This window comes from Apus apus, chromosome 8, assembly GCF_020740795.1.
Source record: "Apus apus isolate bApuApu2 chromosome 8, bApuApu2.pri.cur, whole genome shotgun sequence".
Lineage (NCBI taxonomy): Eukaryota > Metazoa > Chordata > Aves > Apodiformes > Apodidae > Apus > Apus apus.
The window spans coordinates 26,357,338-26,372,811 of NC_067289.1; the positions used below are offsets into that span (position 1 = coordinate 26,357,338).

General features: G+C 49.5%; 2 protein-coding genes across 2 annotated transcripts in view; one reads left to right on the forward strand and one right to left on the reverse strand.

Moving 5' to 3' along the window:
- MED12L (mediator complex subunit 12L) overlaps positions 1-15,474 on the reverse strand; it is a 116,009-nt gene that overhangs the window by 39,781 nt on the left and 60,754 nt on the right. The gene's annotated exons all lie outside the window — the stretch shown is intronic.
- Positions 649-2,417, forward strand: P2RY13 (purinergic receptor P2Y13). The gene is made up of 2 exons (XM_051626999.1): positions 649-723; positions 1,255-2,417. Exon 2 carries the CDS (start codon positions 1,269-1,271, stop codon positions 2,295-2,297), a length of 1,029 nt encoding a protein of 342 aa, XP_051482959.1. The 5' UTR covers positions 649-723; positions 1,255-1,268; the 3' UTR covers positions 2,298-2,417.

Sequence of the window (15,474 nt, forward strand, 5' to 3'; positions counted from 1 at the left end):
CCCCATGCAGAACCAGGAAAGGCTGGAACCAGCACACAGCATCTCCTGGCTGCATTGACACCAAAACGGAGCAGAACCCTGCTCTGGAGAGCAGCAGGCAGGCTCAGGGTCCTGGTATCACCAGGCTCAGGGGGAAGGGGCAGGTCCGAGCGTGTCCCTGCACAGAAATCTTGCAGCTGAGTAACACACTGTAAGGGTGGCTCTGAGCAGACCCTCTGGTCACTCCTTTGACAACAACTAGTGCTGCCCAGAGCAGGGGAATTCACACACACAAACAAGAACTCAGAGCTACATCTGGGGATTATCCTGAAAAACTGTCAGGAAATGCTCTGTGTTTGATGATCCCATGTCTCAAAGATGCCAAATTATAATGGCACCATGTAGGAGCTATCGAGTCTGCTCCACACCAAAAAAAAGCCAGAAAATGCATCTGTCTTGATGGGCATGGTCATTTTTTTCTTTCCTAGTATAGGAGAAGGTAGTGTTGTTTCAGACAGAGAAAAAGGAAGAGAGAAAAGCAACAGCAACACAATTAACTAACTCAGGCGACACTGGAAAATGAGGAAGGAAATAACACACCAGATCAACAGAAAAAGTCTCATCCTTCCACACATTTCCCCATTCTTGATACTTTGCTGGAGGCTTCTGTCAGGAGAGGACCAGTGGATGAAGCAGAGACAGCCAGAGACCCTCTCTCCAAATCCTGCTGCCAGCTTTGCTCAGGTACCTGCAGGATGGGAGCTTTCACGTGGTGTGATGGGGCACTCGCTCATCTGGCTTTCAGATGTAAAAAGCTAGTGACCAGCAGTGGGCAGCTTATCTTGAGAATGTTATTTATATCTGTGCTGAGACAGGAAAAATGGTGTGTGCTTGGTAAGAAATACCAGAAGTCGCTTTCCCGGAAGCACTTTCCTTTTGGGCCACGACTGTAAACTTTCTATTCCATGTTAAAATATATTTCCATGTGAAGACAAATGGGGCTGTAGGCCATCTGCTGTTACACCTTACTGTTCTGTTATTTATCTTAGACCTCCATAATGAACATATACCATTTTAACTTTTCATTAGACATTGGTTTGTAAACTTAAGCTCAGGCAATGATTCAGATTTGCTGGGGACTAGAAAACAGTTGGTCTATATAACGCACGCTCAGGTTGTGTGTTCATTTGTGTAAATCTGCTGGTCACTGTAAGGAACATGCAATTTTAAACCCAGAATGTGATGGTTTGTGTTTTCTCTCTCCTCTCCACCCAGGCCCATTTCAAACAATGGGAGACTCTGCAAACGAGAGCACTGCCAGCAACGCCAGCGGAGCTCCCTCGGCACCGTGCCCGCGAGACACCACGGTCACCCACCTGCTCTTCCCAGCACTGTACACACTTATCTTCCTCCTGGGACTTGTACTGAACAGCCTGGCTTTCTGGGCTTTCTTCCATATCCCAAGCACATCAACTTTCATTGTCTACCTGAAAAACATCTTAGTTTCCGATTTTGTAATGACCTTGATGCTTCCTCTGAAAATCCTGACGGACTCTGGCCTGGGACCGTGGCAACTCAAAGCCTTTGTCTGCCGCTTCTCAGCCGTGGTGTTTTATGACACCATGTACATCAGCATCGTGCTACTTGGTCTCATCGCTTTTGACCGATTTCTCAAGATTGTGAGACCTTTTGGGAAGTTCTGGGTGCAAAACCTGACCTCAGCAAAGATCCTTGCGGGTCTGGTCTGGCTCTTCTTCCTTGTTCTCTCTCTCCCCAACATGATCTTATCAAACAAGAAAGCAACACCCCAGTCTGTGAAGAAGTGTGCCTTGCTGAAGAATTACTTGGGACTCAAATGGCACGAAGCTGTCAATTACATCTGCCAGTTCATCTTCTGGACTGTTCTCATCCTCATGTTTCTGTTTTATGTCATTATTGCCAAGAAGGTATACGAATCTTATGTGAAAACACAGAAGAAAAACAACAAAAGTGAAAAAAGGATCAAGGGGAAAGTATTCATCATTTTTACTGTGTTTTTCTTATGCTTTGCCCCCTTTCATTTCAGCAGGGTTCCCTACACCCTGAGCCAGACGACCACCCGCATGGACTGCCGCCTGCAGAACCAGCTCTTTGTTGCCAAGGAGAGCACCCTGTGGCTGGCTGCCACCAACGTCTGCATGGACCCCCTGATATACATGTTCTTGTGCAAGCCCTTTGTGGAAAAAGTGCTGTGCAGGAGAGTGAAGACACTTCGGAAAACGGTTCACACGAACCCAAAAACTGAACTGGAGACACAAACATCTCCCACTGAATCCTGACCCCGCAGCTTCACACGCCACAGTCTCTGCACAGTCCTAGAGAAGCTGAAAAACGATTTGTTTTACTGGTACTGTAGAAAATGAAAGGGCGGTTGTAGTGGAATACTAGTAGTTAATAAAAACAGCAAAGTGGATTTCCGTACTGCTGCTCACTGCTTGGCCTGTAACACCACAAGCTGCCACCTCAGCTGCCGCTCTGGCCTGACAGGGCTCTGTCCCCAGCCAGGCTCTCTGGGGGACCCAGCCCCCCGAGCCGCAGAGCCCAGCGAGCGCTGCCTGTGCCCGCCCAGCCCCGCGGTGCCTCCTCAGGCAGGGCCACCCCGGCTGCCCAGCACCCCAGCAGGGCTGGCCCAAAACACCAGCAGCGAGCAGGCTGCGGCCCCGTGCTGCTCTGCAGAGCCCACAGGAGCAGGGGGTTTTCTGATGTGGTCACTAAATCGTGTCCACCTGACAGAACAAACCCCAGCCAATGAACTGGAACACCTTCATATAACTTAAGACAATCTACAGAATAATTCTAGCTGCTTTAAAAAAAAACAACAAAAAAACACCTTGTTAACACTTGAGCAGCTTACTGACTGTGGCTGCTACTAAGCACAATTTAGAATCATAGAATCGTTTTAGTTGAAAAGGACCTTTAAGATTTAGCTTTATTTGGGACTCAAGCCCAGAGCTGCTGACTTTGTGTGTCAGTAGTTCTTACACTGGGTGTCAACTTGGCTGCACACCACAGGGCAGGGAAGAGGAGGAAGAGTACTTGACTGAGGAAGGAGGACACAGTCCCTCCCCACCTCTTTCTACACACCTAATTACTTTCCTACCTTCTACACTGTTTCACCATCCTCCTCCTCCACTCCCAGCAGGGGCTTTGGTGGGGGATGCAGTCGGCAATACCCCAGTCTCCCAAGAGCTCACTCCTCATCCAGGCCCTCAGCAGACCCTGGACCTCATCCCCTGCAAAGGGACCCCAGAGCCATGCAGCCACCCCCACCCTGCCAACCAGCCAGAAGGAAGCACCCAGAAACATCCCTCTTGGTGGCAGATTCACCCTTTCCAGTCCCAAGTGACACTGCCTGACCCTCCTCACCCAGACAGCCACTCTCCACCTGCAGAGCTCCCATCTGCTCTCCCTCAGGGGCAGCCAAACAGACTGTGCCTAAGGAGAAACTGCTTCCTAATCCAAATCCTGAAACTGATTTTAAGACATGAAACAGATACCAGCCATGTATTGATTCCAACTCTATAAAGTATATTTTAAAAAACTCTTCAACCTGCCTTAGCCCTCCACAAGGCTTCCTTGCTTCTCCAACACAGGTTTCTCCTGGCACTGGTCCCCCGAGGCCATGGCAGAGCTCTGGGAACACACCACCATGGACTCGCCTCCACCACCCCCTCCCTGCCCAGACCCTCATCTCCTGCTGCCCTGGGACACGGCGGAGCTGAAGGGTGACCGTGAGAACTGCCACCTCCCTCAGTCACAGCCCTCACTTCCTCCCAAGCTCTCCTACCAGCCTCATGCCTTCTCACACGTGCCAGATGCTTTGATCACCACCTGATTGCTATTTTTAGGAATTAAATATTTACAGCAGCCTAACACAATCCCGCAGGTTGCTCCACACAGCCTGATTTTTTCAAAGCTGTTTTCAGATTACTGTCCATTAATTACATCTGCTGTTGGGATTCCCCAGCCTCTGCCACACAGGTAGATTGTGTCTTACTGAGCAATTTCTCCTCACTAGATCTTCTCCACTAGGCATGTCACATACTTACCATAACTGTAACACCCTTTTACAGCTGGAAACTGACTAATCCCCAACCAGCTTCCAGTTGGTTCCAAACTTCCCTATAAATCAACTTTATCTCAAACAGTGTCTTCCCCTCAGGATTAAATGCTCTTCAGGAACTAATTCCTCCCTCCCCACACACATAAAGTGTTTAAGAGGATTAACTTAGCTACTTCAGTAAAAGGAAATATACTAAATTCTCAGCTGATAAAATAGTCACCACCTTAGCAACTGCTTAAAGAAACATACAAGGAGCCTGGAAATGTTTCTCTAAGCCTGTTGACACAGGAGCCCAGTTAGTGCAGTGAGCAGAGCCAAACATCAAGAGAAGGTTGGTATCTCAGCTGGGCTCTTCCACCAGGCAGGTGCCCGTGGAATCCTGTGCTCCTGAGCTGTGGGGAAGAATTCAGCATGAAACTCTGCAGCTCAGTCCTCCCTCTTCCAAGTGAGTCCCAGCAGCACAGCTAGTACAGCAGTCCCAGGACTCCCTGCAGACACTTAGATCCAGCTCTGGATTCAAAAGGGGAACTCTGGCCCAGTTTTGTGGTTATTAAAGAGAAAGACAGTAATATAAATTGAGAAATGTGGTGGTAATAAACTATGAAAATGCTGACAACAGGAAACTCATTTCACAGTGGAAGGTGCTTGGTTTTTTTTGTTTTCTCACATCTGCTCCCTATAAAACACTGCTCATTTAACACTGTGCACAACCACTCCTGCAGCACCCACAGCTGAGCACCCAGAGCCTGCTGTAAGGGTGGGTGTAACCACAAAATAGGCTGAGTTGCTCCCTAAAGAAGGGGTGTGCCAAAGGTTTCAGAGGAGTCTTAATCATCTGTTTTTCAGCTGCTGTTTCTTAGGTAAGTAAAAGGGAGCCAGAGCTACTAAACTGCAGCAGAGAAATGCAAGGTGACTGTAGGACAGGGCATCTGGTTGATCCACTGCCAGACAGGAAGTCCCCTAAATTCTAGCATGTGGGATTTTACTTTTTTTTCTGCAAATTTTTAGATCCATGCCTCCAGATGGAAGAATCATAACAGTTAAAATGCCCCAAAGTTTATCTCTCTGCTTTTTAAGGCTCAATGAAACAACCAAGACAATATTCTATATTTCACACCTGACTGAAAAGACAACAAGTTTAGTGGGCAGACTTCTGCAGAGATGAGGAAGCACCAGCCTAGACCACAGGCAGAGCATGCCAGCAGCATGCCAGCTGCCCTGATGGGCCTTCCATGTTTCTTGAGTGCACCCAGAAGTTTCTGTCAGTCAGTAGAGCTTACTAGCATATTCAGTACAGCAGACACCATTTCTCCAAATCTGATTTTGCTCCCAACCCAACTTGAAAAGGCTGGCATTGGCACGCAGGAGCTGCCCAGGGAAGCCTTTGCTTTTCCTGGATTCAGCAGCTGTACAAGACAGAGCAAATGCTTGTGAGGTTTCCTCCTCACGTGTGTTTACTTCAGTCCACCACCACCACCGTGAGGCAGCAGCAGGGCTTCCCTTCCCACACCCCAGTGTTCACTTCCTCGGTTCGCCTACACTCCAGACCAGAAACTGGAAATCTGGCACCAGGCCTTAACTTGTCCAGAAAAATGAACTTTATTCCAGGTTCCTACAGTCCAGGAGTCACACAAAAAAATACTGACACTTATTCTAAACATTGTTATGGGTTGTTGGGTTCCCAAAAGGGGAATTATAAAGCCCTAGGCAATCAAGTTTTGTAGGAAACCAACTTGAGTACACAGAGGCTTACATATATCTCTTTGCATTTTTTTAATTTACTTGCATTTAAGAAAAAGGCACTGCGTTATACCTTTGCCTAATGCATGCCCCATTAAGGCTTCCAGCTTGTGTATCAACCTGCCTGTCCTCAGAGGGACAGCACGTTCATTCCTAAGTGCCTAAAGACACATCCCACACTTCATTCAAGTCCCGACTCAAGCACAGTCTGGACATCTCTCCAGTTGTTCAGTGCTCTGAACAACTCTGAGCACTGAGAAAACTCACACAGATACAGCAGTACTTCAATTAATTAGAAATGCAAAACAACAGTTTGCGTCATGAACAAGACCTAGGACAGCCAAGGTATTACCCACAGGACGACAGGGAAAGGCACAAAGCCAGCAGGGCACATCTGGAAATGAAAGGCTCTGGAGCAGCCCCAAGTCTCTAGCCAAGGCATGGAGCTCAGGCCACCCATCAACACCACGTGAGGAACTCGAGGACAGAAGGGAAAAAAGAAATGAGGTTTTCAAAAGTCAGTTCTTCATTAGGTCCTTTCCTCCCTCTTTCCCTCTTAGTGACAGTAAAACCCCTCAGGAAAGGGTAAACCCTCCCAAGACACTTGCACTGGGAAAAGCGCCTTCATCTCACACATCTGAAGGAGTCATGCTGGAGGAATCCTCCCCGTGTTGCAAGATCTGATCCTGCTACCACCTTTCTGTGTTTAAAAAATAGCTAGTCTCATATATTATCCAGGTGTCTAATCTGCTTTCAAAATAACCCTGCAGTTGGTATTGCTAAATATGATAGTAAAGGAGTTTTAGAATGAAGCAACACAATAATTGTTGTAATAGCACTGTTGAGACTTGAGAAATCTGAGAATTGCTCTCTGATCACCAGAACACAAGAAGGGACATCCAGCCTTTAAATAATGTGAACAACAGTGAAGTCACAGGTTAGCTTCCAGCTTTTCTTTAAAGCAGAGCTCCCCTTTTCTTCCATTGTTTTTCTGACAAGCTCCCCACGTTTCCTGCTGATGTGCCAGCCAGTCCTGACATGCTCCAGCCTGGGAGCAGCACAGCTCAACCAAACGCCTGCTTGGGATGCTGTGACACTGGTTTCTGACCCATTACATTTTACCAATAGACTAAAATCGACAGATTTTAAAGAAAAGTTAACGTGCCATTGCATCACATTCAAAACCAAACAAAAACCCCCATTCTCAGGTAGACTTTATGAACCTATTATTATTACTTGACCACTATTAACAGGAAAACTGTGTTTTTCCTGTGTACTCCACTCAGAGAGGACCAACTACTAAATACTTGGGTCTCTGTAAGAAATTAAACTATATTTTTTCAACATTTCAGTTTTCACTTCCAGTTTCTTCCTATTCAACATACCAGGCCCATCCAGATACTCTGGATACAACTGGATCATCACAGGTAACATTAGGGGGAAACAGACTGAAAGCCACTGAGAATGTCAACCAAAGCTTGGAAGGCAAAACAGTGCAGCATTAGCTTAGAAACAGGACACGCAGTTGAGAGGGGAGGAAACAAACAGCTGCTGAACACTGGAGCACAAAGGACAGCTGAAAGAAGGTGAAATGGTGGCTGGCACACTGTCCTACACAGCCACATACAAGGTCTGAGAGAAGCAGAGACTTTGCCAAGTCTCCTCTCCCTAACTGCAGGAAAAGCCCTCTCCATCCTCAGGTGCTGCCATGTGTGCACTCCAGCATGTGCAGAGGGACCATCACTTCATGTCAGAATATCCAGCTCCTGAGATCAGCTCTGCAGCTTGCAGTAACACAGCTAAAAACACGACAGTAGCACAACATGTTCCTGACATTTGCATTATCTGTTTTGCCTTGCAAAAGCTGGTCTTGCAAGATGAGCCCTGTCAGAAGTCTCCTATGATCAGGGACTGCACCTGATCCAAGGGAGAGCTCCTGAGGCAAGTGGGAATGTTACAGTTTGCCCACTAGCAGAAATGTGGAAATGAGCCCAGGGCCCCCCTGGACCCAGAGAAGCTGTTCAGCAGCACGGGCAGGCAGCTGGTAGGACCTGCTCCTGCCCTGGCTCCCGCAGGGCTCCCTGTGCTGCCAAGGGCACCTGTGCAGGAGGCTCAGTCTCGAAGGGGGCTGGGGATCCAGTCCCTCAGACCTTTGAGGAAAAAAGAAAAACATGTATGGAAAGGTCCAGGCAGAGCAGACAGCACAGCCCAAGAAGAGCGACTTGGCAGCCTTGGCTCTCCTAACATTATGTTTTTGTTTCTCCGGAAGATTCAACGAGGGAGCTACGTATTTGCTCTAAGAAGGCAGCAAAAATGGGAAATTAACCACTTCATCTACTGACACAAAGCAAAATTTTGTCTCGATATAACTACTGCCATGGGGTTTTCTCCAATGCTTTAATGCACTCACTGATCTTACTCTCAAAGTGTGTAGACCCAGGACCACTGGCAGCAGGGCTGATGGTCAGAGTCTTGCAGAGCTGCAGGACAGGGAACAGAGGCAGGGAACAGACAGCCCAGGCATCTTGGCTGAAATTTTTAGTTACAGGCTTCATGTTTTGCTTTCATCCCACATACTATTTATGAGCAAGGAGCTGTTGAAAGCACAACATTAAAGATGCCTAAATATAGTCAAATAATAAATGACATGATGAGCTCGATGAGCAGATATTTGCATCTCTCCAGCAGGAGATCTTTCAGCATCACATGGAATCCCCACTCACCCCACAGACGAGCGCGCAAAGCCGCCCGGCGCAGGCAGGGCTGCGCAGGCAGCTGGGAAGCAACCTCAGATCGCTGGGAAGCAACCTCAGATCGCTGGGAAGCAACCTCAGCCTGCTCGCAGCGCCTCTCCTGCTGCCTGCAACAGGCAGGAACCCACCTCCCAGGTGAATCACTGTCTGCGTCCTGGGCGCCCCAGCTGCTCCGGAGCCAGGAAGTAAGCGGGAGCGCGCTCGCCTCCCCTGGCATGTGAGTCATTCCCAGGAATGAGAAAGCCAGTCGCTCCAGTTGCTCCTGGCCAGGGGAATTTTGACTCTCTGATCAGGTATCGCAAAAAAAGCCATCGGAAGCCAAAAAGCTTCCTTCCAGATATGGTTGATTTAACTGCCTTGACGCAAGGACCGCTCTCCTGCCTGCTGTAGTTCCAAGATGTGCTGTGGAGGAGTCTGAGGCACCTCGAGATGCAGCTCAGAGACAAGTGGAAGGCGACCATGGTGACAGGTAAGTGATCTCTGAGCATCTGGAAAGCCTTTGATAACTTGTTCTGTGAATCTCCTGGCTCTTAATCACCCTCTAGTGCAAAAGAAAGAGGAATTAAGGTACAGGTGCCGAAAACCAGACTTGGAAGCATAAATTGAATACCAAATTAATTAAAAGCGTGAAAAGTTCTCGAAATAGTGAGACTTTGCTAACCTTTTATGGATTCAACATTCAATGTTATTCGTATCTTTTTCCCAATGGCAAAATAAAATGGTTTTCTACTAATCCTTCCTTCTGAGATAGGAATCGAAATGCAGGAGGGTTCATGGCTTCAGAAACTTACTTCCTGAAAGAGCTTAATTCGAACCAAGTGAGATTCAGTAACTATAACATCTGAATTTGGTATCAAAGGTTTGTACCTGTATTCCTTTTCACCTCTTTCAGTGAAGGAAAGAATACTTGAATTCTCTTAATTATATTATACAGAATAAAGATTCTCTTCCTTCATACTTCACTTGGATCATGTTAAAACTTGTCAGGTTCACTGGAAAAACCACATAGCTCTGAACAAGCAACTTACAAACTGCACGTCTGCTTAGTCTCAAAGTTTGGGAAATACGTAGGGCACTTTCAAAAACCTGTGTCATTTAAGGAGTATTTTAGATGGAAAAGGTTCTTAGTTACAAATAACTGGAAGTGACAGTGCATTAAGGTTCTGCCTGTTAGACAAGGACTTGCCATTTGTGCTCTACAGGCACCGCAGGACATCTGCTTGGTCTGTGAACTCTGGTAGCATTTCTCACTTTTTTCCATCTTTTTAAAGAAGATTCTGCAATCTTCCTTTAAAAAGGGAACATGGGAAACTCGGGCATCATTCGGCTGATGCCACTGATTCGCTCCAGGCCCCGGATCCCAGGAAAGCCACCAGCATGGCTCCAATTAGGAGCCCTCCCTGGTGGGCACCGTACTCCTTGGGTGGACAGGCAGCTCTGGGGCACCCGCAGCCCCTCTCCTTCCTCCCCCTCCTTCAGAGAGGAGGACATGGCAGCACCTGGGGATGGAGGGTGTGGGTCAGCTGTGGCAGGAGGGAGAGCAGGGGAGTGAGGCCGAGGGCCTGCAGGGACCCCAGAAACAGAAGGCATCTGTTGGCATTGGGGGGGTGAGAAAAATGCAGCGGCTTGTCGCAGCAGCCGCCGGTCGCTCCCCGCGCTGCCGAGCCCGGCTCAGCCCGGCTGGCTCAGCCCGGCTGGCTCAGCCTGGCTCCCCTCCCCGGGGCAGGGTGGAGCGGGGACACCAGCTCTCCCAGCACCCACACCCATCCTGCCCCAGCTCCGGAGCAGGGCAGCCCGACGGGGAACGGGCACCAAGACACAGCCTGGGGCTTGTCCGGCACCAGGCAGCCCCTGGGAAGCCAGGAGCCCCTTGTCAGCTGGGAAGCCTGCCCTGCTCACTGCACACAGGGAGACATATCCAGGAACGACTGAAGGAGGAAGCTCCTTCTCCTCTTTTTAGGACAAGTCACTTGCTCACCTCCACACAGCAAAGTTCAGACAGGCCTCCTCTTTGACCAAGGGAGCACTAGGAAAAGCCGGCCCAGACATCTGCAGGAGGAGTGCAGCATCAAACCTGAAGGGTGCAATACTCATTAAAAGTTTGGAAGCAAGTGAAAATGTGCCTGACGTAAACCAAGAGCTACAGACCCACCATCCTGCTCTCACAGCTCTGCAGGAAACCAGGCTGCAGGAGACACTAACCCCAGCAGGGCTGAGAAAGCACTAAAGGAAGCCAGGTATATTAATTGTCAGTTTTCAGTGGCCTTAACCCTTCCCAACATAAAAAAATTACAGCATCTTCTTAAAAAAACCACCAAACACCACAACGAAACAAAGCAAAAACCCCCCCCTTGCACCATCACTTATCAAAAGCAGGCTTCCACATCTGACTGACGCTGAACCTCACGTGAGGTACTACAATAACCACAGCTTCTTGTTTTTCCTTGGGAAAACGTGAGTGACATCTCACAGTGACAATTGATGATGAGCAGCACAGACCAGGCTGGTATCATCTCCACAGCAGCAGCTTCTGGCACTACACAGGGAACAGCCAGGAGCTGGCAGAGCAGCTGGGCAGGAGGAAGGAAGAGCAGCAGCTCTTGGCAGCAGCAGCAGCCTGAAGCCCTGCCCAGGATTTGCAGCCCGTGTCCCTAGGAACTGCAAGCAGAGCGGGGGCTCCCCAGGCTGCTCAGGAGGAATTGGGGTTTCACCAGGCTGAATTTCTCCCAATTGTACTCTGAAAATCCCCACGTCCTTTTCCTTCCTCTTTGCAATAGTGGTGCTGCTGCAAGTAGCCCACACAGTGAACTGTGGCACAGCAAGACACACCGAAGCACAAAGTAACTCCGCTGACAACAGCAGAGAAGGGCCTTTTGCCCTTTTGCAGTGCGAGTTAAACTGTATTTAAAAAATCAATACAAATTGTTTCCATGCAAAGTAAAACACCTAAAAGTGAGACTCGAATGACTGAAAGTTTAAATGGCTCTGCCCATGTGCATGTACCTATAATAATAATTTTTTCCCCACAAGATATTTTTCACAATATCCCCTACAGCATTGGAGAGACATGACAGATGCACAACAGGCCAGAGCAACAGTGGGTGACGGTGCCATGTGATCCATCACATCACATTTTATGGGTTTTTTTGGGATCCAGGCATCCTGACTGTTTTTCACATCATTGTGAGCTTTTTAAATTAATGTTTTTAATTGCATAATACCGATAATCAAACCTAAAAGCTAATATTTGCAGCAAAACACTCCAACAGCTACAGCCAGACACCCAGGAGAGCCTTCACCTTGCAGGACCACCCAAGCACCACCTGCTGAAACTTAAGAACCAGTTTTTGCTTTTCTCCCAAACAACTGCGATTGTAAAATTGTCAGTGTAAATTGGATTAGGAAGGAGCAGCCTAGGGAATTGGAGGGCAATTCTTTGACAGATATCCATGTTGCTGTTGTGCCAAGAACAGAGCCCTCAAAAAGACAAGCAGAACAGGAACAGAAAAGCTGCGAGAGAAGCTTGTGAAGAGGCTAAAAAAGGGATAAGATATTCTGGAGAAATACATGCAAATGTGAACCTGCTCCTGGCCTTCCCCTTGGAAGGGAAGACTAGAAGTGTGACTTGGTGAGAGATTAAAACTGTCTTCCAAGCAGCAGAACTGTATTCCAGTGGGATGGAAGTGGGATGAAGTTTGCAAACAACACCAAACTGGGGGGAGCAGCCGATACATGCGGGGTGCTGCTGCCATCCCCAGGGACCTCGACAGGCTGGAGAGATGGGATGACATGAACCTGGTGCAGTTCAGGCAGGAGAAGGGCAAAGCCCTGCCCCCAGGGAGGAACTGTCCCCTCCCCCAAGCCACACTGGGCCCTTGGCTGGAGAGCAGCTCTGCAGGGAAGGGCCTGGTGGGCAAGCTGGAGAAGCACAGCCAGGACACCCCTGCACAGGAGGAAGATGGGCACACTGGAGCCCAGCACAGCCCCTGGAGCGTCTGATGTACTGGGGGGCTGAGAGACCCAGAACTGTCCAGCCTGGAAAAGGGGCAGCACAGGGGCATCTTCTCAGCATGCACAAATACCTGCAGGGAGGGTGCAGAGAGGATGAGCTGGGGTCCTGCCAGCAGAGCCCAGCGTCAGGAGAGGAGGCAGCGCACACAGACCCCCACGGAAGGCTCCCCCTGAACACAGCAGGGCTTGCTGGTCACAGTGGTTTGGTTTGGTTGGGGGTTTTAATTACTGTGCAGGTGGTCAGGCCCTGGAACAGGTTTCCCACAGAGTTTGTGGAGTCTCTAGCCTTGAAGATACTGCCTAACCAGGGTCCTGAACCACCAGCTGCAGCTGGTGCTGCTCTGAGCAGGGAGTGGGCCCTGATGAGCAGGTGCAAAAGACCACCTCAGGAAGGAGCTGGGCAGATGGTGGAGGGCTGGATGGGCAGTGGTGCTGGGGGACAGGCCAGGACTGCACTGCTCACAGCCTTGGAATGGCACCTACACCTGACCCAGGCAGGAAGGGGCATCCTGCACAGCATGTTCTTCGTGGGGGTTCAAAGAAAGCAGCCCTACAGGGTCACAGGACACCTTCCACTACCACTAGGTTTTGTGCAACCAGAAACAACCACCAGCAGCATCTTCTAGAAAGAAGCAAAGAAAAAATTCCAGAGTAAATCCTTTCCTCCTGTCTAATTAGAGGGTGCCATACTAAGAAAACATTAATTATCCCAACTCTGCCAACCATTGCATTGCACTCGTTTTTCTCGGTTGTTAAAAAAAAAAAAGAAAGAACCCACAAGTGATTGCACCACATGGCTCCTCTTCCCCCAACAACAGCCAGATACCTGCTGCCCAATGGATACCATCGGCCGTTCTCCCCTAGCTCTCTACGTGCGAGCCACTGTAGCCTCAAGGAGATGCAGACCCTGCACTTCACGCCACCCTGCTCAGAAAGAGCAGCCAACTGGCTGTCCTCTGCCTCAGAAAGAGCAGCCAACTGCTGCAGGCAGCCAGCCCAGTGCCCAGCACAACACAGGGCAGGACACAACATAAACATGGGAATGCTTGTCATTAATGCAACGACTGGAAAGCATTTCTGCAACACCACTTAGCAACTGCAATGCATGCTTCAGGCTTGGAAAACAAGTTCAAAAAAATAAGGAGTCTTACAGTTATGATGAACAACACTAGATTTTGTAACCTCAGCATCGAAAATCTGATTCAAAGTAAGTAATATTAATCCATGAACTTTTAATGAGAAACAGTTCAAAAGCCAGAAAAAAGGAAGAACCTGATAGCTCAGGCAGCATCCCACGAAGGTCCCATGTCAGAGATATCCCACACAGGGGGAAATAAGGGTTCATAATCAAGATGCAAACTGAACGTGAGAGTCCAGACAATGCCTGCCGTAAAGCGCAGGCAGAGGCTGATGCAGGAAGTGGAAAGGCTCCCATTTTGCTGGTTACTCAGATGCAAGGTACATCTAGCCCAGGCGCTGGCAACACACGTGGTATTTTTAGCTGTCATATACAAAAAACCAAGAAAGACTAAACCCTAAGTTTCAGTACGTGATTGCATGTGGGAAGCTCTCTAGGTTATGGGAATAGTGCACAGATGATTTTTCTGAGAGACACCTCCCAGGCAGAGCAGCAGTGGGGAAGGAAGTGCCCGCCAGCAGCAGGTTGTGGTGCAGGCACAGGGGGACAGCAGCTCCCACAGGCTCACCCTGATGCAGGCACAGGGCAAGGTGGGAGGTGTGCTCCAGCCCCCAGCCTATGCCGTGGAGACAAAGGGACAGGGCAGGGGCTGGACAGGGTCCTGGGGACGAAAGAAGCCCCACCAGCTGCAGGCACACGGCAGCAGGTTGCACCATGGCTTGCCCAGGGCCAGGATGCTGCTCTGGTCAGAGATGTGTGAGAGGAAAGTTAGACTGGAATTGAGGGGGAAGTGCAAGGAGGAACCTGAAAACCAAGAAGGGGGTTTTGCACTAGATACCGAAGCAGAGGAGAAGCTTTCTGAGCAGAGGCATTGGTTCCTGTTTCTGGATATGACTAAGCTGACGAGCACTAAGCCACAGTTGAGGACAGTTACAGCCCAGTTCTTATTTTTCAGCCTCTCTGCAATCCAGTAGATTAAGCCTGGCAGTTTATGGTGTTACAGGGAACTTGCATAAGCCATCTGCATGCCCCTTGGCCACCACACTCCTAGGAAAAGGGGGGCACTAGGAGCCGAGGGCCCAAAACCCCGCAGAGGGCTTCTTCTACCCTCTCCCCAGCCACCCCACGCTGAAGCAGTCCCAGTTCTGAGCAGCCAACATGGGCTAGGTGAGACAAGTGGGCACTGCCACTTCCCCAGCCCTGGGCAGGCACGTGGGAGGGGGTACTCTGGGACACTGCCTCTTGCCCCATCAGTAGGTGCCACTGAGCAGGTGCAGCCAGGCTCCCCCCTCCAGGAACCTGCAGGAGCCCCCTGCCCCAGCCCCTGGGCAGACCACAGGCCCTACATGTGGTGTCTGATTTGAAGGACCAGGTATTACAGATGTAGCTCCAGTGCTCAGTCCCCAGCTCCAAGGCCAGAGCCACGCAGCAATGAGCTGTGTAAGGAGACTGATGGCAGAACAGAACCAAACAGAATAGTCTCTTAGCTGTTACAGCCCGAGTTCTTCCACATGGAGACAGAAAGGGCAGAACAGGGTGGAGGTTTTCACAGAATCACAGAATCTTAGGGGTTGGAAGGGACCTGGAAAGATCATCCAGTCCAACTCCCCTGCCAGAGCAGGATCACCCAGAGCACATCACACAGGAACGTGTTCAGGCGGGTTCTGGTCCACAGATGGCCAAGGTCCTGCAGCACACAGGAGTCTGACTAACACAAACCCCAGCACTACCCCACTCTTGTCACCGCTTGT

Excerpts from the sequence above, each read along its gene's own strand:
- P2RY13 (XM_051626999.1), top strand. The coding sequence starts at position 1,269 with ATGGGAGACTCTGCAAACGAGAGCACTGCCAGCAACGCCAGCGGAGCT.